Source organism: Calypte anna, chromosome 19 (genome assembly GCF_003957555.1).
Source record: "Calypte anna isolate BGI_N300 chromosome 19, bCalAnn1_v1.p, whole genome shotgun sequence".
Lineage (NCBI taxonomy): Eukaryota > Metazoa > Chordata > Aves > Apodiformes > Trochilidae > Calypte > Calypte anna.
The window spans coordinates 10,315,416-10,336,699 of NC_044264.1; the positions used below are offsets into that span (position 1 = coordinate 10,315,416).

The 21,284-nt window shown below is 40.4% G+C and overlaps 2 protein-coding genes across 6 annotated transcripts in view; one reads left to right on the plus strand and one right to left on the minus strand.

The window, feature by feature from the left end:
- The window catches only part of NF1 (neurofibromin 1), a 71,226-nt gene that overhangs the window by 27,239 nt on the left and 22,703 nt on the right, over window positions 1-21,284 (minus strand). For 4 of the 5 annotated variants that reach the window (XM_030462378.1, XM_030462376.1, XM_030462380.1 and 1 more), the window contains exons 18-36: window positions 21,000-21,246; window positions 20,616-20,689; window positions 20,425-20,508; window positions 19,651-20,091; window positions 19,079-19,218; window positions 18,868-18,990; window positions 18,416-18,499; window positions 18,021-18,137; window positions 17,279-17,460; window positions 16,961-17,172; window positions 16,195-16,356; window positions 15,808-15,911; window positions 14,800-14,935; window positions 11,829-11,891; window positions 9,791-9,949; window positions 9,014-9,111; window positions 8,763-8,909; window positions 8,257-8,403; window positions 7,802-7,912 (exon numbers count right to left, since the gene is read on the minus strand). In XM_030462378.1, coding sequence (XP_030318238.1) covers window positions 7,802-7,912; window positions 8,257-8,403; window positions 8,763-8,909; window positions 9,014-9,111; window positions 9,791-9,949; window positions 11,829-11,891; window positions 14,800-14,935; window positions 15,808-15,911; window positions 16,195-16,356; window positions 16,961-17,172; window positions 17,279-17,460; window positions 18,021-18,137; window positions 18,416-18,499; window positions 18,868-18,990; window positions 19,079-19,218; window positions 19,651-20,091; window positions 20,425-20,508; window positions 20,616-20,689; window positions 21,000-21,246 — 2,831 coding nt within the window. The remainder of the gene's footprint in view (window positions 1-7,801; window positions 7,913-8,256; window positions 8,404-8,762; window positions 8,910-9,013; window positions 9,112-9,790; window positions 9,950-11,828; window positions 11,892-14,799; window positions 14,936-15,807; window positions 15,912-16,194; window positions 16,357-16,960; window positions 17,173-17,278; window positions 17,461-18,020; window positions 18,138-18,415; window positions 18,500-18,867; window positions 18,991-19,078; window positions 19,219-19,650; window positions 20,092-20,424; window positions 20,509-20,615; window positions 20,690-20,999; window positions 21,247-21,284) is intronic. The other variant, XM_030462377.1, reaches the window with a different exon arrangement.
- OMG (oligodendrocyte myelin glycoprotein) lies at window positions 1,443-4,131 on the plus strand. The gene is made up of 2 exons (XM_008491256.2): window positions 1,443-1,642; window positions 2,361-4,131. The coding sequence occupies exons 1-2, from the start codon at window positions 1,637-1,639 to the stop codon at window positions 3,651-3,653; spliced, it is 1,299 nt and encodes a 432-aa protein (XP_008489478.2). The 5' UTR covers window positions 1,443-1,636; the 3' UTR covers window positions 3,654-4,131.

The window sequence follows — 21,284 nt, forward strand, 5'->3', positions numbered from 1 at the left end:
ACACATCATCCATCACACAGGGCCCATCTTCTGCCCAGGACAGGGGCACAACCTGCTAGCACTGCATTACAGGAGCCCAGAACAACCCCTCCCAGCTGCCAGCCCTTCTGCAGTCCTAACAGCAATGGGATCTCCTGGGGAGCAAATACTGCCAAAAAGTTTCTTGGTATAAAGCTCCAGGCACTTCACTGGGCGGTCTGGAAACACAGGGGTGGGTGGGAGTGAGCAGGTAACAGTGGTCACTGAACACCAGAATGGCACCAGAATGAACCAAAATGCTGGAAGAAGTACAAAAAGGCTTTCTTCCACCTAAACACTTCTGATTTGTATAGAGAAATCAGTAACAGTTTGCAGAACACTCAGGCAAATACATAGCATCATTACTTGTGCTCAGGCACTAATCTCTTCCTCTGGACCACTAGTTTCATCATGCACTCATTATTCTTCATATAAACTTTAAATATAATTTTATCATTGCCTGGATGCTCCCTGTCCTGTTGAGAACCACACATGCTGACAAGCTAACTTCTTGGTGGGAAGCAGGAGGGTGGGCTCAGAGGTAATTCTAACTTTTTTTTAACCAGTATCAGATGTTTAGATTTATAGAGAAAAGGTGCTGCATGCTGAAGGCAGCTTCCCAAGTCATCTCTGCAAAATGGAAAAGAGTTTGAAGTTTTGAGTTTGCTTGAGGAGTGAATATAGTTGTGGACATTGCACAGGGCATGTTTGCACATCCTGGAACAATAAACTCCCAAAACTTGATCACTGAAATTAGTCACAGGTTCATGCAAATCCCATTCCAGGCTGCTGTGTATGCAGTGGGCATATGACAAGGTATTTACAATTTTTTCCTCCCATTTACATAAGCTGTACGATTGGGTATGCCTCAGAAACAGCATTGGAATTAAGAAAGAAAAAAAAAATTTTTTTTCAGGGCTTGTTGCATTACACCATGGTAAAACTAACAGCACTGTATCTCTTATCATATTGATTGGATACATTCCCATAAAGATTTCTCACAGAAATCTGTAATCTTACAAGCTGAGCTATATCATACCTGACAATATAGGCACAGCCTGATCTGAGGAGTAGAAAACTGAACATTTTAACATTATGGAAAGGTAATTCTGGTAGTCTAGCTTAAAAAAAAGCTTAAGATAGAAAATCTAAATTATTATTAACCTTTATTACAGGAGGAGAGGTTAATCAGAGGTAAAGAACACAAATTAACATGACTTTTTAAATGGCAACATTTAAATGGGATCACAGCTGAAGCTAAAACAGCCCAAGGAAATTCCCCTCGGCACTGCTCACGTTGTCAATCCTGCATTTGAGGCATTACCACAGCATAAAGCAGAGATATGAAGAAGTTAACTGATTCAGGTTATAAAAACCAACTCTGGAGTACGCTCGCTTTGCAATAAATTTGAGTCAGCAGCACCAGAGCTCTGCAGTCCTCCAGTGGAGTGCAGATCAGGTGGTTGCAGAGCCCCAGCCAGCAGCAAGACGATGCAGCTGAAGAGGCAAGCACAATCCAAGCACAATCCACAGACAGCAACTGTGGCTACTGCCTAGAACAAGACGACCTCTAAGCTTCAGTCTTTCCCAGGAAGGATGTGCTGATACTGCAGGAGAAATGAGGGTAAGTCTCTGGTTTTCATTTTTAATCACAAACCTGCTAGAAAATCGGAGGCAGAAATACCAGTAAAAATTACTAGTTGATGACAGATGCTTGCACCAGAGATTTGCTGCAGTGTCAGAGATTTGTTACTAACATTAATTCAGCTCTCAAACATGTTGTTTCCGGCTCTCAGAATGTAACTAACACTATAATAAGGAAGCATGAAGGGGGAATTTGGGTTCCAAACTAAATTCGTAACAATTTCAGATGCATTTTAACCAATTCTACTTAAGCAAATAGCATGCATGGATGGGGGGACTGCTACATTGCTGCAGAGGTTTGTAAAGCTGATCGAGTTGACAGCCATTTTTTCATCCCGTCTAAAAGAACACATTATTCTAAACAGAATATAGGCTTGAAATGACTAAAAACAAGAAGCAGACATTGTATAACATTTGGAAGAGACTTGCATTTTCGGAAGAAAGCCCTCATTTGAGCTTGAGGGGGAAAGGGAGATGAAAAAACAAGTCTCATTCTGCCAGACAACATGACAGTCTATGAAGGGATGCTTTGTAAAGTCTCTCTTGAACAATTCTAAAAAGGACCATGCCACAAAGGGGTTTATTGATAATTTTTACTTAATTTCTCCTGCAAGTGGTCATTGAAAGACAACCCTTACAAAGAAACACAATATATTACATGGATTTAAAGGGTGTCATTTTGGTATATTTATTTCCAGGCAACAATGGAATACCAGATATTGAAAACATCTACCTGTCTGCTGGTCCTTCTGTTTTTCATACCCACTGTTCTGGGTATCTGTCCTTCTAGCTGTACATGCTCAGGAAACGACAGGAATGTGGACTGTTCAGGCAGAAACTTAACTATACTGCCACATGGACTGCAAGACAACATTACATATTTAAATCTGTCCTTTAACCAGTTCCTAGATCTCGATCATCAGCTAACGAGATTCACTAATTTAAGGACCCTTGATATTTCAAATAATTGGCTGAAGAATGTTCCTGCACATCTGCCCAAGTCCTTATGGGAATTATATGCCATAAACAACAACATTAAAGTTCTTCAGAAACTTGACACAGCTTACCAGTGGAACCTTAGAGTGCTCGATGTTTCCAGGAATATGGTGGAGAGAGCAGTTCTGATCAATAACACACTGAGCAGTCTCAAGTTTCTCAATCTCAGTAGCAACAAACTCTGGACAGTCCCAACCAATATGCCCTACAACATAGAGACAGTGGATCTATCCAATAACTTCTTGTCCCAGATACTCCCAGGAACACTGCTGAGGTTACACCACCTCTCGAGCCTCTACCTGCACAACAACAAGTTCACCTCCATTCCTGACAAAGCTTTTGACCAGCTCCTTCAGCTGCAAGTAGTAACACTCTACAACAACCCATGGGCCTGCAGTGACCAACAGAATATCCTGTACTTGCTGAGGTGGGTGCAGGAAACAGCTGCCCATGTGGTCGGAGCCCCCTGTGCCAAGGCCACCCCAACCCCTGGCACAGGCTCCAGCCTCCTGATCAAGGGAATGAAGGCTGCTTTTCCAGTGGCAACTGAGCCAAGCGAAATGACCAAAATGCATAAACAGCTCAGAGCTAAGGAAGTCCCCAGCTTGGCAACCTTCAGCCAAAGCCTCCTCTTCACCAGCACCGAGCGGCCGCTGCTCCTGCACCCCGAGGAGCTGAGCACGGGGCAGGCTGGGTCCCAGGCTGGCTCTCAGGAAGCAGCTGCCACCCACACCTTCTACATCAAAGATCCAGCAGAGCTCTACTCCAGCCTGACTCCTTCAGCAGGATCATCCACCACTCCTATGACTTTAAGCATCACCAGTGGAATGCCAACAAACTACTCCAAAATGCCTCAGAGCACAACTGCTACCTTAAGGAAAGAGGAATCCACGACAAACATTCTGAATACTCATGTGCCCTCCAAAGCAAGGATCTCTGAGATGTCTCTGGTTTGTGTTGTCATGCTTAATGCTGTGGCTATGTTTACTGGCTAAGGGCTTGTGTCTTGTGAAACTACTGAGTTTATTCCTGTGATACATAGCTAAGACATCCAGGTCAAATAATGAATCAAAATACAAGAAATTCCAAGTTCTGACTCTGATCTAAAGAAAGTAACAGTTCTTAATTAAAGAAGTGCACATTAATGTCTTGATACTAAGCTGCTACTTATTTTAATATGTCTTAATTCAGTAAAACTAACCTATGATTTTGTTTTTTAAAAAGTGCTTATTTTGTATTTAAATTTTTAATTTTACTTGCACAGAATAAAACATCAGAATTTTAAGTACTGATTTTATGTATGATTTTGTCATTAAACAACTGGAAAAAAAATACAAGGCCTGTATCATATCTGCATTGTCTTGCTTGACTGCCAGTGAGCAATTCTTGTAATATAGCAGCACAGACTCTTTGTAAGTTATGACAACATGCAAAAGGAAGGGAACAATAAAGAACTAAACCTAGCTGTTTCACTAATCAGAAGTTATTCCTGAGCAAACTCGCTAGCATGTGTATCTATGTTTGCTTCATATGTATTAGGATATTTTAAATATGAAGAACAACAGTTTTGAATTTAAGACTTAAATATGATAATTCTGTGATGCCTACTAAGAGGGTGTAAGCTGAGAGGGCAACACGGCTCAACTGCAGCATGGGAAAAGTGGCTGATATCTCTTTTTGCTCTGTCTTGACTTAGAGACTGCAGGCAAGTAATTTTCACTGTCCATATTAAAAAAAAAAAAAAAGCTAAAAATAGAGGAAAACACAAGATGTTCAATGCCATGATGCTCTTCAGCAACAAGCAGTTACCTACACAAACAAATGAAATGGAATTCTAGCTTTATTTCAAGTGACATCCAAAATGTAAAATGTTAATATATTATGCTTAAAAGCATCAAACTACTACTTTTTGATCAGTAAAATTAATTATTGGCCAATGTCTAATCCAATTTCTGCACCAAATCAATTAGGCAACTAGTTGTCAAGCTGTCACTGAAACAATCTGTCAGTCTTGTGACTCCAAGAAAGAGGCAGTTCAGCCCATGGCATTGAACATGCCCCAGTCCTTGCTTTGTCAGGAGGAGCACGAATGCTGTTCTCCTGCACACCTGCACCATCAGTCAGTAGCAGTAGTTGCACGCATGGTTCTGTCCACTCTAGGAAAATAACCTAAGTTATGTGGCAAAGGTACTTGATATGCTACAGATGAAGTTCTGCAAACAGCATGAAATGAAAACTGAAGAACAAGCTAATTGAAAAAGTATTAATCACTTAGAATTAAAAAATCTTTAGACAATGTTTTCCATTCATTTCAGGCCATTTAATTTCCAGTTATTGTAGCATGAAGGTGCTGCAAAAACCAGAAAACCTCACCTCTGAGGCTGGAGTCCTCTGCCTATTTCTCCTAGGTGTCAACGAGGGCTGCAGACCATTTACAACCACTGGTACCAGAGAAACCACAACTTTCCAATTGTGAACAGTATTTCTATAACCGGAAATGTGTTTTAATTTCTAACAGTAAATGTTACACAATGGATTTGTACAGTTCTTTCATTGGCATTTCAGTAAAAATAAAGTTATGTTTGTATTGAACTGAACTGGTGACACTGCTTCTTTTCAAATAAGCACAGCAATAGCACCCAACAGGTAACATCTTGTTACACAAACCCATTTCAAGCAGACACGTGGAAGAGTTGCCCACTTGCACAAGTGCCATGTGTTTTCCACCATGAACTCCACCATGAACTGATAAATTCCACTAACTAAGAGCAGTATTAAAACAATGTCTCCACCTGCCACTCTCTCTGGACAGTCAGTGCATTTGCTAAGTACTGACTGACTCCAAACCAGAATTAACCTACTCACCACGTTCAGACCCAGGGATTTCCTAGAACTCCCTCATTCACGTGGTTCCATCCCACCCAGCTGAGCACAGCTTGGTTTACAAGGCAGGGCAGAGATCACCAGAGGAGGTGCTGACTGGAGTTGCAGAAATGGCAGGAAATACTGCACGTGTCTAACCTGGAGAAATTTGATACTGGATGCCAAATCCTACTGGCTGCAAAGCACCCAGATGGAACCAGCTCCCAGTGCCCTGAAGATGTATCACTCATTACAAAACCACCCAGGGAACAGTCACTTCACAAGAAATGCTGCTTTCCACAACCTCCCTGGGGCAGGCTGCAAGTCCCCACACCGAATGAGCTGTTACCCAAACTTCCAAGCCTTATTAAGCATGCTGACAAAAGCCTGGAAGTGGAAACAGGTTGTGGAGCTGTGGAGCCTTCCAAACACCCACAGGGATTGGGAAACCAGGACACAAAGCCCTGGGAGCTGGGCATGGCAGTGGGGTGACAGTCCCCAGGTCACCTCGCCTGGGGTGGGTGCACCAAAAGGGCTCAGCCAGACACCTCTCAATAAAGCAGACTGAAATGTAGGTTTCCTTGTGTTTTTCTGGAATACAAATGAGCCGATAAGGGAGCAGTGAGTAGGCAGACAAGTGTGGGAGTTGTGCACTTGTTGCTTGGCAACAGGGCAGTCAAATTGAAATAAACCCGACTGGCATGGATGGGAACACAACAGCAGAGGGTTGTGCTGGTTTAAACATCCTGGTCATTCAGCCCATGATAAACAGAAAATCATCTATTTCTCAGATAATTCTTTGTTTCCAAAACAACTGGTTTGCATTTCAGGACAATATTCAAAATACCCCAAGAATACCTAGCACATACTGTAGTAGAAACACTTGCATTTGAAAGGTTAAAATTGCTGTGGCACAGCTGTGGTCTGAAGCAATAACTCAGAGGTTTGCATCCCTATTAATTAGTTTGGGATATCAGCTTTAAAACTTAATGGCAGTACTTCAGGATCAATATTTATTGATCATTTTAGTAACAGTGTAGGGATTAAAACCAGAAGAGCAGTGGCTTTCAAAGTCAAGTTGTTGCCCAGGTAACAAAATGCGAAGAAGAAGAACGACAGGAGGGACTAAATTTCACAGCACAAGGAGGATATAAAACCAGCCAGATTTATCAGTCAAATGACTCAACAATGCCCTAGCAACAAGATCTGAAACTACCAATGAGCATCCACACAGGACTTGCCAGCAGCCCTAAGTGCCACAGGGACACCAGGAATCTCACTACCACAATCAGTGCTGGTGAGAACTTCACAGATCTCAGGAGCATCACCACACACCCCACTGGTGCCAGAGCCAGCAGTCCCACTGCTCCAGCCCAGTCCTCACCAGTAACACCCCTACCAAAAGTAAAGGCACCAACAACACAGCAGAGAAAAAGTAGAACTGCTCTAATCTTATCTTCACAGTTCTGTCTTTGGTTGTACCTGGTTATGAGCACAATGATTTTCCTTTTCTTAAAAAGACTGAGAATGACTTTTAGTAATGAGTGTCATTACTACAGCAACTGTTTGAACAGGCTGTTTTGACAGTGGAGTTACTGAATAACTACATCAAAATACCAACTTTCAGTCACATTCTTGCTCTCATTGCAGATTTACAACTGTAAATATTTATTTAAATGAAACTACATCATTTAAATGCATTGCTTTTCATTTTTTGTTGTGTGTGTGTGTGTGTGTGTGTCAAACAGCATTGTGACTCATTTTACCATAAACTGACCAGTAATGATTCCAAACCAAGGTATTATTGTCACTTATAACACTGAAGCAACATGAAACTGAAGCAACATGATGATCTCAACTCTGTGTGAAACTTCTGAACACTTGTATTACTCTTTACAACAGAACACAGGAGGATCTGGAGACATTTTATGCTGTATTTTAGCTGGTTCTTCCTTTTTTACTTCAGAAAATGAAGAAGCTCAAAATCACTGATAAAGTGATTTAACTGTAACCTGGTGTAGATGTAGGTTACTTGAGACAGAGTGAGATTAATAAAATGTACCTAAAGCTCTAGGTATTTTTGCACAGATACTCACATCTTCTTGAGTGGCAAAACTATGACAGTTCTGATTTAGCAAACAATTCTGTTTAAAAATACCATCACCAAAACTTGACAAATTAGCTATTTTCACATTCTTCTCTCGTGTGCCTCTCTCATACACACCTGATACTTTTGATTTTACATGTTTATTCAAGAAAGAGAAGGTAAAGGATTCCTTACCGCCGAGCAATGTAGTAGAACACAGGATTGCCAGCCTTTGATGTCCCAGCTTGGTAGAAAATATTTAGTGTTTTCAGTGCTTTGAACTCCTCTTTTTCGTGTACCTGATGCCTAAAAAGCAGTACACAGACATCAGGTTTTCACAACTGACTTTTGAAAAGAAAATAAAAACAATAAAACCCAAGCCCTCTTTATTTGCATCTTTAAACAAAAGTATTGAATTCACACAATCTTGAACCTTCACTAAATCACAAAAGTAACTGGTTCTCATATCTGGTTCTCTATTTTAATTTTTGAAATTAAAATCTATGCAGAGACCTGAAAGGTCTATGTGGACCTGGCTTCTTAAACTCCCCTCATTATGAAAGCTGAAGCCTGAGGACCTACTTATAATTCCTGACATGCTCAAGTCTAGAAACCCACAACGTGTGTCTCCTCCACAATAATCTCATTACCTTGTCATGAATTCTTCAAATTTGGAGCTAGTGAGATTTAAACTGGACCAATGGGTATCTGCCACGGGCTTGTGCTCAGGAGGACCCAGATAGGCAAGGAGAGTGGCCATCTTGTCAAAAGGTCTTCTTCCCACAGCCTTGTGGTCCCTGGAAACAGCATGTCACTTTAGAGAAAAATCCTTCTTTGCACAGCAATTCCTATTATTTGCCCACTGCCCTTCCTTACCTTGAACAGGCTGGATTTTCTTTTTTAAAATTAAAGAAGAAAAAAAAAAACAAGTGTTCAACAAAGAAATAAGAAAAATGTTTGTTACACATAGAGCAATTTTTACAACAGGTAAGACAACTACACACTTGCACAAAAGGCTGGCAAAAGTTTCCAGAGGTAAGAGCTTTCCAGCCACGACATTCCTCTTAGTAATAATGACAACAGCATCCAAAAGTATTCCCAAATATTCATTTCCCATCAGCCACTCCCTTCACCATTAAGACTTCTGAAGCCCTACCTGTTGCTGGACAGGTACTGCCCAATCTTCTCCTGGTTGTTCCAGAGCAGGCGGTGCAGAGCCAGCACGTTGCCGTCGCTGATGAAGGAGAGGCTGTGGTTGACGCTGTCGCTGGCCGGGCAGTCGGATGCAATATCCAGGAAAAACCTGGAGTTTAAAACCAGGAATAACCGTAAGCATGCAAGGGAGAGCTGTAAGTGAGAAGGCTGTCAGAGGGTGACACAGCCTGTGCAAGCTCCCAGGGGTTTTACCTTCGTGCTGCATCAAAATTGCTTTTTACAAAATCGTTAAAAGGCCGCATATGTTCTTCTTTTGTAAACAAGACATGGTTGGCAATGCTCTGAAGTATCTAAGTAATAAAGAGATGGTAAAGACACACAAAGTTTTAAGATATGAACTGTTACAGAAACTTCATGGTCGTAACTACTCATTTGAACTTGCTGCAAAGTCTCAAGACAAAAAAAAAGGGCAATAAGCAATCTAACTCAAAACACATTCCCTTTCAAAATATTTTTTTTCATATACTTTTAAATACTAGAAAATGATTTCCCTCATTTAATAACTTTATTTGGTTTTAGACCAGGAAAACAGATCATCCTTCAAAGCCTCCACTTATTAAATGTTAACTCTTTTCTCTGGAAATAATACCAACATGTAAAAGCAACAGCACATGCCTGTTGAAAGCAAACTCTGACTTCTCAGCATCTCAAGTGGATCACATCTCTGCTGCCACTATTCTTGCTGTGCTCACAGTAACACTGGCTTCTGCGTTGGGTTTCAAATAGGGTTAGAAGTTCAACAGAGGCATTCTGTTTTCTTACACATCATTGTGGCAAAGTGCTGTGTTTTTTTCCCCATACTTACACCAACACTGTGATGTATAAACACAGTATGGAAACTGCAGCTTAAATAAACACGATGGCTGCTTCCAAAAACTTCGAGTTTACCTGAATTTCCTCACGCTAGCCAAAGAACAGAATTAGATCAGGTAGAGCAGGAAGGCCAGATAAAAACACATATTGATTCACCTTCGACATCAGTTTCAATCCCCTTTCAATCCGTGGAGGAGGCTTTTTGTCTAAAATCCCTGCCTCGTACGGGGAGACGATGGCGGGGTTGATGAAGCGCAGGAACATGGCGCTGCCCACGGCCCCGATGCTGTTCTGAGGGAAGCGCTGACTGACAACCTAGGGAGGTGGGAATTGTAAAGAACATTGGGCATTAAGGAAAGGAGGAAGCAAGCTGAGAAAAGCCTCATCTGGTAATCTAACTTCTAAGCATTCTGTCCATCCCAACCAAGCTGGTGAGGTGTGAGCAGGGCTCTGCTCCTGGCCAGAGGAGCGGCAGGAGGAGAGGGAAGGAGCGAGGGGCTGTGAGGCTCTGCCTGCCCTCCCCCCTGCAGACCCCCTGCCAGGACAGTGCTCCAGGAGCTCGGGGACAAGGACCAGGAGCTGCTCTGCAGAGTTATGAGCACTTCATTCCAGGACCCTGCCCCTGGCAGCAGCTCAGACAAACCCCAGGCACCCAGCACCAGGGATGCTTCCCAGAGGAGTGGGGGTTTTGTTTCTGTGTTTGGAAGTTGACTGCTGATCACCAGAGCCTCTTCAGCAGTAAGACTTCTGCTGTAAAGTTGCAGGAGTGATTTTAAATTCGTGGGAAGGAGATATCTGTAGAAATACTCTGCAGAACCATCACATCTCAACAGGTTTGCCAAAGGAGGAAAGACCGAGCCAGAGCCAAGTGGCCAGTGTGCTTCCCTGCCACCCCACTCTCCAAAAGCTCTTAGCAGGAATTTGCTAAAAGAACTACAGATCTAAATTACTGCTCTTTGATATCTGGAAAAAAACATAAATTACAAAAATGTTGAAATTTTTTCAAAAATTTGCCTTTCTTTTTAGGAAATCAGCTAAGTATTGCTCAGAGCATGGTGTGTTCTCTAGATATTTTTCATTTGATTTTTAAATTCAAAGTTAACACTCCCTGACAAAAGTAAAATTAAAAATATGCTACATATGGTTCTACAGAGTCAAAACTGATATATTTTCTTATGAGTAACAAGTTAGTCAAAACATGCCAGATTCTACCTTTTCACACAATAAAATTAGCAAGCCTCATATTTAAAGTTATTTTGTTTAAAATCAATAAAAACCAAACAAACCCTATATTACTAAAATGCTTTAAAACGTAAGCAGTACAATCTCAAATCATGCTTCTAAAAACAAGTAAAGACATTAGTAAATACATAATAGATCAGCTTGGTTCAGTACCAACTTCATTTACCTCGTGATAGAATTATGCTATTTTCTTGTAAAATACTGGTTAGCACACAGATTTTGCACTTAAAACATTATTACTATTCTGCTCAGTTACAGCAAAAAACAAAGGAATATTTAATAAACGTCTAAATTTCCATTTTGCTTCTGTTTTAATACTTTATATTTTGAGGTCACTGTCAAAGAAAAGGGTAAGTCAACCTTTCATGACACCACTGTATCACAAAATACAAATTTAAAATCTTTAATACAGCAAGTTACTTAAAATGGGAAATCTGTTTCTCAGGAAATCAATACAACTGCTCAATTCTATTGCTGAGTCACAAGCCAAAGAAAAGAAAATGTATCAGAAACAAGTCATATAAAGCCTCTTTTCTTTTCAGTAACCCACACATATTAATTGTTCTTTTCCCAGGATGCAAGCTGAAGTCAAGTTATCACCCAGAGTGTCAAAACAACTGACAGGACTCAGATTTTCCCCAAAACCAAAAAAACCATTTTTCTTCCACATTTTTTAAATTTGAAAATGGTGGCAAGGGTAGAAGAATCAGAGTATTAAATACTAAGCAGCAATGTTAAAAATGTCTTGTTTACTCAAATAGGCACACAGAGAATGTTTTAAATATAACTTAATTCCAGTGTTAATTGAAATGAAAGCTATTTTGTGCCAGAATTAGTAGAATGATTTTACAGTGAGGTCAAATAGACTGAAGTGAAGATGTTTTGAACAAACAGCAAAAGATTTCTGTTGTGCTTTGAAAGAAATGGCTAATAAAAAGGTCTCCAAACTTACTGATTTTTTGTTTTCCTTTTTTTCTTTTACGGTAGCTTTATTCAGTAGAGAGTGGCAAGTTGCCTACAGAACAGAGATGAGCACAAACAAGTCACAGCACCAACTACATACAGCAACAAAAAACCAATGTTGACTTGTACATAAATTACACAGTAAAATGTAACAAACATAACCAACAGAAAATGAAATATATCAACTAAAGACTGATGATGGAGTTTTTATTCCACAATTTTATTACATCTTATTTACAAAGCACTAAATACAAAACAAGCAAATGTTGCATTTCAATCATTTCTACTATTTCTGGCTAGATTAAAAGTCAAACCACATTCATACTGGTCATTAAACAGTATATTCAGCTTTCAAATGTATTCCACCATCCCTAAATAATTTCAATAGCAAAAATAGTAAAATGTTATACCTTTGAAATACATATTACTTTAAAAAATAAATTTAGAGTTTTAAATCTTCCCAATGTTTCTCTGTGTGTCCTTCAATTTAGTTAGATCTGTGAACCATCATGGTCATACTACTTTAATAGTTAAACACTGCCATAAAACACTCTGTGGAAAGAGGAGGAAAAAAGCCAGTGGGTCTGCATTAATTTATTACAGAGTTCCAACTCAAGATACCTTGTTTGTGCTTATTTCTGCATTTCATTTAAATGCAAAGGGACCCACCAAGAAGCACCACATTTCCCATCAGGATTTGAGCAAAGCCACAGCACACCAGCCCCGTGCCCTGCTCCCCTGCACCCAGGATGCTTTGGTCCTGGAGCTCAATCCCACACCCTTCCCATGAGCTGGAACAGAAACTCAGCATCACTGAGAAGCCCTACAGCAAGCACCACCTGGGGCTGTAGCAACAGCAAGCCAGCAAGGTGTTACAGCCTGAGAGCAAGCATGCACCAAGAGGTCAAACAACCTGCACAGTATCACCCAAACTGGATCTGGAAGAGAATTTCTACAACTTAGGAATGACAGAGTAAAAAGAAAAAAACCCAACCACAACACAAGAACCCAACAGTTCATAGAAGCTATTCTGCTAATCAAGATAAATTTAAATAGTTCAATTTTGTGTGAGACCTATTAGTATTTAACCCATGGTGCCTCTGCCAAATATCTGACTGTGTAATTCCTCTGCAGCTGCCATACACACTGCATTTTGCCTTCAAAGCAACCCAAATTCCCAGTGCCCTTTATTAAAAAGAAAAATCAAATACGTTTTGTGCATTTTTTTAAGAAATGGCCAACACAAAGTCCTAATATGAGTTACTCTGATGCAGCTTGTTTGTGACCACACTCCTGATCATACCTTACCTGGTTACCTGGTGTTTTCCAGTGCAAACACTGTTTGGGCTCTGCTCTGACCACAGAACCAGCTAGCAGAGACCCAGTACTCAGCTAAATATACCATCTCCATAATGCTGCCATACCAATTAGCTACAGATCATTTACAGAACACACCTAGTGAGTATTTTTTGCATATTTTTCACTGAAATGAAAATAAATCTGATCCATCCTATTAACAGCAGATAAAAGCAATGCTAGGAGATGTAGCACAAGATTATGGCAAATAATGGGAGGAACCATCAAGCTTGCATGTGGCATTTTCAGTTCCACTCAGATACACTCCCAGCCAACCTCTGTGAGCCTCTGGCCATTTGAACTTGAAGGAAACCGAGGAAACCAACTTAATCCCATCATTTCCTAATTAAATAAAAAAAAACACAAAACCAAAAAACCCACAAAACCCACCTCCCACCAACTTCATACAACCAACTCTTGGAAAGAGAAAGTGGTGACTTTAAAAGGCACTTAAAAGGCACACCTAATTCACTCCAACACCTCACAGTAACAACCCAAGACCCACAACAGTCACAACACACAACTCACTGCTTCTCAGTTCCAAGTTCTGAGGATGACAGCAGTTGCATTTATTAATAGAGCATCCACTGTAAAACCATGACTAGACTACACTGTGCAGCATTTTTTATTACTCATGATTAGTTTGCATAGCTCATAAAATCTCTTTTCCTTGCTTTACTTGAGACCTGCCCACCCTGCTTAACTGAGAGCACAGCACAAGCATCCTGCCATGCACAACTCTTCTGACATCCCTCCAGCAGCACTGGAAATTGTATTTCCTATGAGCCCTCAGGCCAGCAGGAGTGTTCCCTACTGCAAGTTTTAGCAGCCACTAAATCCATCAGAAATGCACAAAGAGCAAGAGAGCACAATGAGCCCAAGGCTTGGAACCTGCTGAGCTGCTGTGGGGAACAGCAGAACCAGGACAGAGCAGAGGAGTCAGACATGGGGGTTCCCTTCCTCCTATTTACCTGCTGCATTTGTACATACTCTGTGTTTGCAAAATTCAGCCACTTACTGCAGGTACTTCAGCCCTTTGCATACTTTCACATATTCCAGGAATCAGACAAGACACAGTTCACACACCAGAACATGTTGTGCAAAGCAGATGGAAGATATTTTAATTTGTGGCCCAAAATCTGTCCAACGGGACAAAATCCCTGTTGTCATTCTCTCTCAAATACAAGAACCTACAATCCTCAAAAGTACAGAGCACCTGCAGCAGCCTAGTGCCAAGGCTAAGGTTATTCACCCAGCAACAGGCTGCTCAGGGCTTTCCTTACCAGCTGCTCACAGCAACCTCATGAGATCAGAACATCATGAGGAGACACCACGCTTATCACAATGAAGCCCCAGTGATACAGGTATTGCCCTCACCCACAAGTGGCATTCTTTAGGGAAGCACATATAACCACAAACAATTCACTACCAAATACAGCCAGAGGAGCTCAGATGGCCAATTCCCTCCCTTATACTCAGCTTCAATCCAGTTTCTAAAATCCAGGACTTGTAGTTACTGCAGTCCCCCCAGACCAAGCTCCAAACTGCTAGAATTATAAAAACCAACCCCAAAGTTTCGGGGCAGGCAACCAGTGCAGGCATACCTGATACAAACAATGGCACACACTGCGAAGCTGTGGTGGGAACTCCAAAGAAGAATTAATGATTGCATGAAAAAACTTTTCTGTCATTTGCAACAGACTCCTCTGGTTCTCTTCGAGGCTTTCTGTAGGCTCCAGCCTGAAACAGACCCACAAATGTATGACCAGCAAGCAAATACATTAGCTGTACTTCTATGTTTGGTAGTAACCTGATTTCCCAGGGTAAACAGAAATCTTTTGAGAATATTTATGGTCTTTCACACAAAAGTTTCCATAAGTATTTTAAACAATGTAAGTTACAAATATAAGGTCATTTAAAACTCAGTAATAAACAGACAGCTGTTAAGTGGGATTCTCTCACACCATCCCATATAAATAATTCCAACTGATAATTTTATCATCAGTTTTATGATGGTTTCTCTGAAAGGAATTTCTGAGGTGGACACTGATATCTGAGAGTTAAAACTATTACTAAGAGGGCTTGTCTTTTGGTAAGCTACTTAAAAGAAATACTTAAACTTTTTCTAAGAGTTGGAGATAATTCAAAACACCAGAGCAACTGCTACTAAATACAAGTCTTGAATCATATAAGAGAAAGTAATGCAAAAAAATTTCACACAACATGGTCACATTCCATCTTACTTCTGTAACTAATTCAATGACCTAAAGCAGATGCTTTCTGGTACTACTGGAAATCCCCACAATAGTGTCCTAGATAAAAATATGCAGTACTAAGTAGGAGAAGAGGTCCTGCAAAAGCTCTCCATTTTCCTGCCTCTCTCTGGGCTTAGATGACATGCAGCAACTCATCCTGCTGTGCAGATCAGCCCTGTACACTATTCCTGGGGTGTAAGGGCTGCAGATACATTTAATGTGTCTGGTGAAGTGAGGAGTGGAAGAGTATGGAAGTATGAGAAAAATATAACAAGGGAAACCAAATCCTATATTTACAGTGAGTGGGAATCATGTTTGTAAGTAAATACATTTCCTCCCTGCCCCTGAATCTCAAACCTTGTTGGATCCACCTCAAAGCTAACATGCTGCCATTCCGAGGATGTGATCACAGTCCTTAATAAAGGTTCCAAAAGCTTCTGCAAATACGTAGCACCATATACCTGTGTAGAAAGAAAATCAGAATAAGTGGCCAGATTAACATAGCAGCTCACAGGAATGGGTTCATCAAACATCAAAACATTAAAAGCAAAACTTCTTAAACTTAATAGATGTGAGAGGTGAGACCAGCTTAAACTGGGACCCAAAGGCAACTCTGGAGAGTTTTAATCTAATGGAGTTATTTTTATCCAAGTGCTTAACACCACAGACTGGTAGATTTGTATTTTTTTATTACTAAACCTTTCCTGTAACTGATCTGTAGCAGACAGAGATTAGATGATATACCTTAAAACAGAAAGTCATTATTTTACTGGCTAAGCTGTTCCCTCGGAAGAGTGTCTGCATGGAATCTGCTAGTTCAACTTCCTTGGAGAACATGTTCCAGAGCAGCTGGTAGAGCAAGTGTCGGGAATCAAAGAGTGTGACCAGGACACGAGCTAGCTCATCCTTAAAGAAGCAATGAAATGTCAATCAGTCAGACAAAGCAAGTATGACAAAAATAATTATTAAAAAAAACAAACACCAAGTGTTTTGTACTAATGCTTTAAATATGCTGAGTCTTGCAGGTAAATATCAAACTAAGCACACAATCTGTCTTTAAATCTTCCCTATGCTATTGCTTCTCTTAAAATCTGCCTCACAATATCCAGTCATACAAATTCATAATGGTCAGTGCAGACAGATGAGCAGTTATTCTGCTGTATAACAAAGCCCAACTGATCTTGCTAAAAATCTAGAAAAGCAAACAGAGTTTCCTTTGCATTACAGCACACATAATCTGTAATAAATCACTAGCCCAAACAGAAGCATTTATTACAGTAACTGTATACAAAATTATTCTCAGACATTAACTAAAAATTTCCCATAAAAATGATGTTTATAATCAATCTCTGGCAATTAGATTCAGAAGGCTTTTCAAGAATATACTGAGAAAGACTATCTCATCTCTCTTCACCAGACTGTTGCTACAACCTTAATCTTTGGACTGATTTTTATTTCATGTTTTAATACTTTCAAAAAGGTAGGAAATAAAATGCATGAATCAACTTACCCACTGAGAACAAGGCACCACATTGGCTAAAGCCATAGCAATAGGAAGCTCCCCCTGATCACCCATCATTGTAACCAACTCCACCAGTCTCTCAAACCGATCTGCTAGCACTGTTTCTGCCAAAGTGTCAAATTCTGTTCCCTGCTGCAGGATTTTGGTGAGGACTTCCATAAACGTGGCTCTTGTTTGGAGGTCTTTATGATAGCCCAAGCCTGATTAAAAAAACCCCAGAACTACTCAGGAAGATGTAAAAATAAATTAAAGACCAGTGTCTTCATTATGCATTCATTTATACACAGTTATCTCTAACTACTGTACCTATTGAGTGCATCAGGCCACTGTCCACATTGGCATTGAGTAAGTTGGACATGGCCAGCACCGTGCAGTGCCGGAGCGACGCCAGCCGGCGAGACATCCCCCGCTTCCTGCCACCCGTCTGGGCACTCTCATCTTCCACTTCACTGCAGTCATTTAGAAGGTTCATAAAGAGTGTGAAATATCTAAAGAAAGAGACAAAGACTGGGATAGCTAAACCAGATCCTGCCCAGGCAACCAGCTGAAGAGGTCAGCATACAGTAGCACACAGACAATAAGGCTCCCCCAAAGCAACCTCGTAACTGCCCCAAGTATCTTCCCTGTAGCACAGGCCAAACTTGCAGATCTGTTCTAACAACCAGAGGGCACTGTCCTGAAATTCATAGGGAAATTTTCTCAAACCAAGCAAATTCATTTCACAGGTGTGCCCTTACAAACATATGTCTTGAAAGACATGTTAAGTTTCATTGATAAAAATATAATATTAGAGCAAGCTAATCCCTCCTGTGAATTAAGCATGCGTTTGCCATAAACAGAAAAAAAAGCCCAATTTTATAATTATTTTCTAAATGAAAATGTTTCCATAAACCTAGGAGGCAGAGATTTGTGAAATGGGATATATAAGCAGTAAGTCCTATTTGGATAAAATTGTTTCTGCTACAAACAAATGCCACAGTTTGCAGTAAAAGCCACATGGAGCATCTACTTATAGTCATTGTATGGAAAAACAGAAGTCACTACTTACTTAAGAAATAACTGAGATTTTGCTTCCATTAACTCAACACCATCCCCTTCTTCAGGCTGTAGTGGAAGGCCAGCAAGAAGAGAGACAACTGCTTCCATGCTTGCTTGGTCCAAATCTCTGAAAAAGAAAGTTATAAGAAGCTGTGTATTAGCTCAGCAGAATTAGTCTCTCCTTCCCCTTGGTAATTTTCCCATCCAGTACCAAGTCCCTTTTCCTTACATTCCAAACTGTTTCTACTTCTGCTGCTGCTCACCAAAATTTAAGTTTTGGGTTTTGTCTTTTCTTTAAAACTGTTAAAAAGAAGTCCACATGAGCCAGCTCATCTGTGGGTATCAACTGCCACCTGGAACACTTGTGAGCACCTTCAGAAATAATTTAAAAGTATTCTTTCTTACCTTGTCAAGCACTTCACATCCTCATCTGTTGCTTGATTAGATGTTCCCATAACCCAGTCTGTCAGATATTCCACCATCTTGTTCCTGTTACATAATGATATATTACTTTAGTTTTCTTCTTCTGTTTCTTTGAAACAATTCTTTCCCCAAATATATTTCCTACTGCTGGCATTATTCTCAACTATTACAAATCGAGTGTAATAACTACTTAGAACAACACACACAAAAATTTTATGTGTGCTTAGAAATCCCCCATTTAAAATTAAATTTTAATGCAGTAGCAGGGTCTAATTTATTCTGAATTATTCTGAAGACAAAGGTACTATGGATATACCAAGAATACTGGTGTGAGACAAATTCTGGTTCAATTTTTTAAACATGTAACCAAACAAAATTACATTTAGCTAACATAACATAACACCATCCTCGAAGTTACATAATGCAACGCTTACCTAAATTTCATTTCTTGGCAAAAGGAAAGGTCATCCCTCCTCTCCATCATTACTTCTACTAACTGACATAGCTTAGTTTTTATTTGAATTGCATGTACCAAATTTCCAAGCACACGCACATACCTGAAGGAAAAGCAAGCAGAAAAACCAGAAGGGTTTACCTTACTTCTGAAACACTACTTTGTACAAAAATGTGAACAGGATTTCTTACCTAACCAGATTTAACATCATTGTCTCAATACTAGCTTGTCCAAGATGTTCTGAGCTCCCTTCTGTATGATTGTCAAGCAAATTCTTCATAATAGCAATGGTTTGCTCTACAAACTGTGTGTTGGTCTCAGTTAACAAAACCTACAGGAAGAAGATGGGTCATCTTAATACTTAACACACAAAATCAAATAAAATTATATTTATGAGAAATACTGCTGCATTTAAAAAATCTAATGGACAAGCTTTTTATAATTATCACCCAGCTAAGAGAATTCCAGTGTAGGTCAGGATTAAATATGTCAATACAACCAGACATAAGGATTCTGAGAACATTCTCACAGATTCTGTATTCAAAGTTCCCTAAGAATTCAAGAATATTTTCAATTACTTGATGTTAAGTATAGCCTGGAATCACAAATACAGTAATTATTAATGCATGCTGCCAAATAGGATAGCAGTGCTTGCAGGTTTTTTTGTACAAAACATTAACAGGTATCAGTTTCAATGACACATGTGAAAGAGAAGACCGACGCTTCTTATTACCAAATGGGAAGGACCACATCAACACTTTACCTGTCCTTGAGAATCAAAAAACTTGCTGATGGTGTTCTTCAGTTTGTTAAACAGCATTGGATAAAGTGCTGGGCTCAACTCCAGACCCACCAGGTCTTTGATATTAGTCCGTATCTGCAGCCCCACCTTCTCGTGGTTGCAGACCATCAGGGTCAGCAGGCGGTCGATGAACTTGCTGACGGGCGTCTCCGGGTTCCCCTCAGTGGACACCATGGATATCATGGAGCCCTTGCGCTCGCTGACGGGGCCCATGGGGGGGCTGTAGGTGGCCAAGCCCGCGTTGCTGCGGTGCTGCAGGCAGACACCCCCCAGGGCACAGAGGAACCCAGTCATGTTGATCCACTCCTGAAGAGAGTCCGTGTCAGACAGGTCGATGGAGCCTCCCCCGCTGACATGGGACATTCGCCTCTTCACGATGGTCTTGTGGAGACTTTCAGTCACCTGGAAAAGAACAGATGGAGATGAAACCTCTTCAGTTCAAGGCAACTAAGAGACAGATCAGAATGCTGAAGTATTCTGTAACTCAGCCTTCCATTCACAATCCCAGTCTCAACAGTTTTTCTACAGTTGAGCTGGCATTGCTTATTGTGCTAAGAATGAGCAGAAATCCATTCTGAGGCACTGGTTTTAGAGAAGCTGAAAAAGGCTTCTTGGTCTCTTAGTAAGCACGGAGGACAACCAACTACCATTCATTTTCTGGAATTCAATTCCATAAAACACAAACAATTATTTTGAGTTTTCAAGGGTTAAACCTCTGGAAAAATTCATAATCACCTGCCCATCTTCCATTTTGGTCTTTGGATAGTTAAGGATTAGTTTTGTAGCTTGTTCCCATTTCGCATGTGTATCCTCCCAAGCCTAAAATAAAACATATGAAGAGTCAACTTCAAAACTACCTGTAACAGCAGTATTTTCTGTTTAAAACAAAAAAAATATGCAAAGAGTAAACTCAGAAGCAAGTTTACCTCTGTGTTTCCTGCAGTTGGATGTTCAATGCGTCTTAGTAACGCCATCACCCTCTTCTGAAGAGCTGCCCTCCCTACAAAGCAGCACAGAACATTTGACTAAGTTTTTTGAAAAACAACCTGAACCACTTATGAGATCTCTGAAAGCAATTATTAAATTATAGAGGAACATAACCCCTTGAAGTGTTTAGAAAATTATCCTTCTTCTTACACTCAAAAATCCCCATGACCTCAGTAACAAGTTCTCTGCTCTTTTCAGCAGTTCTCATGACAGATATATTTTGCCTGAAGGACGAGCATCAAGCAAAGAAAGAATCTGTTTGAAGAATGCAAACAGTCTTACCATACAGGCAGAAAAGTACTGTACAGATTGAGGATTCTTACCTGTTGACATCATATTGCTAACAGATGCAAACTCCATGAAAGTATTGTAGTTGGGCAAAAAATTGTGCACTGAGACTTCATCTACTCCACACCTGATGTCAGCTTCCTCACAGAGGTGACGGAAACAGGACATGGCAACCAGGACTGCCTCAATGTCTGGGCTCCACAAGAACATGTACAAGGCAACCTCCAGTTTGGTTTGGGCTTGGCGACAAATGGGCGTCCCACTGCACCCTGCTGTGCTTTCCTTGGGAAACAGAAAATTCTGAATTTGGTAATATTGCT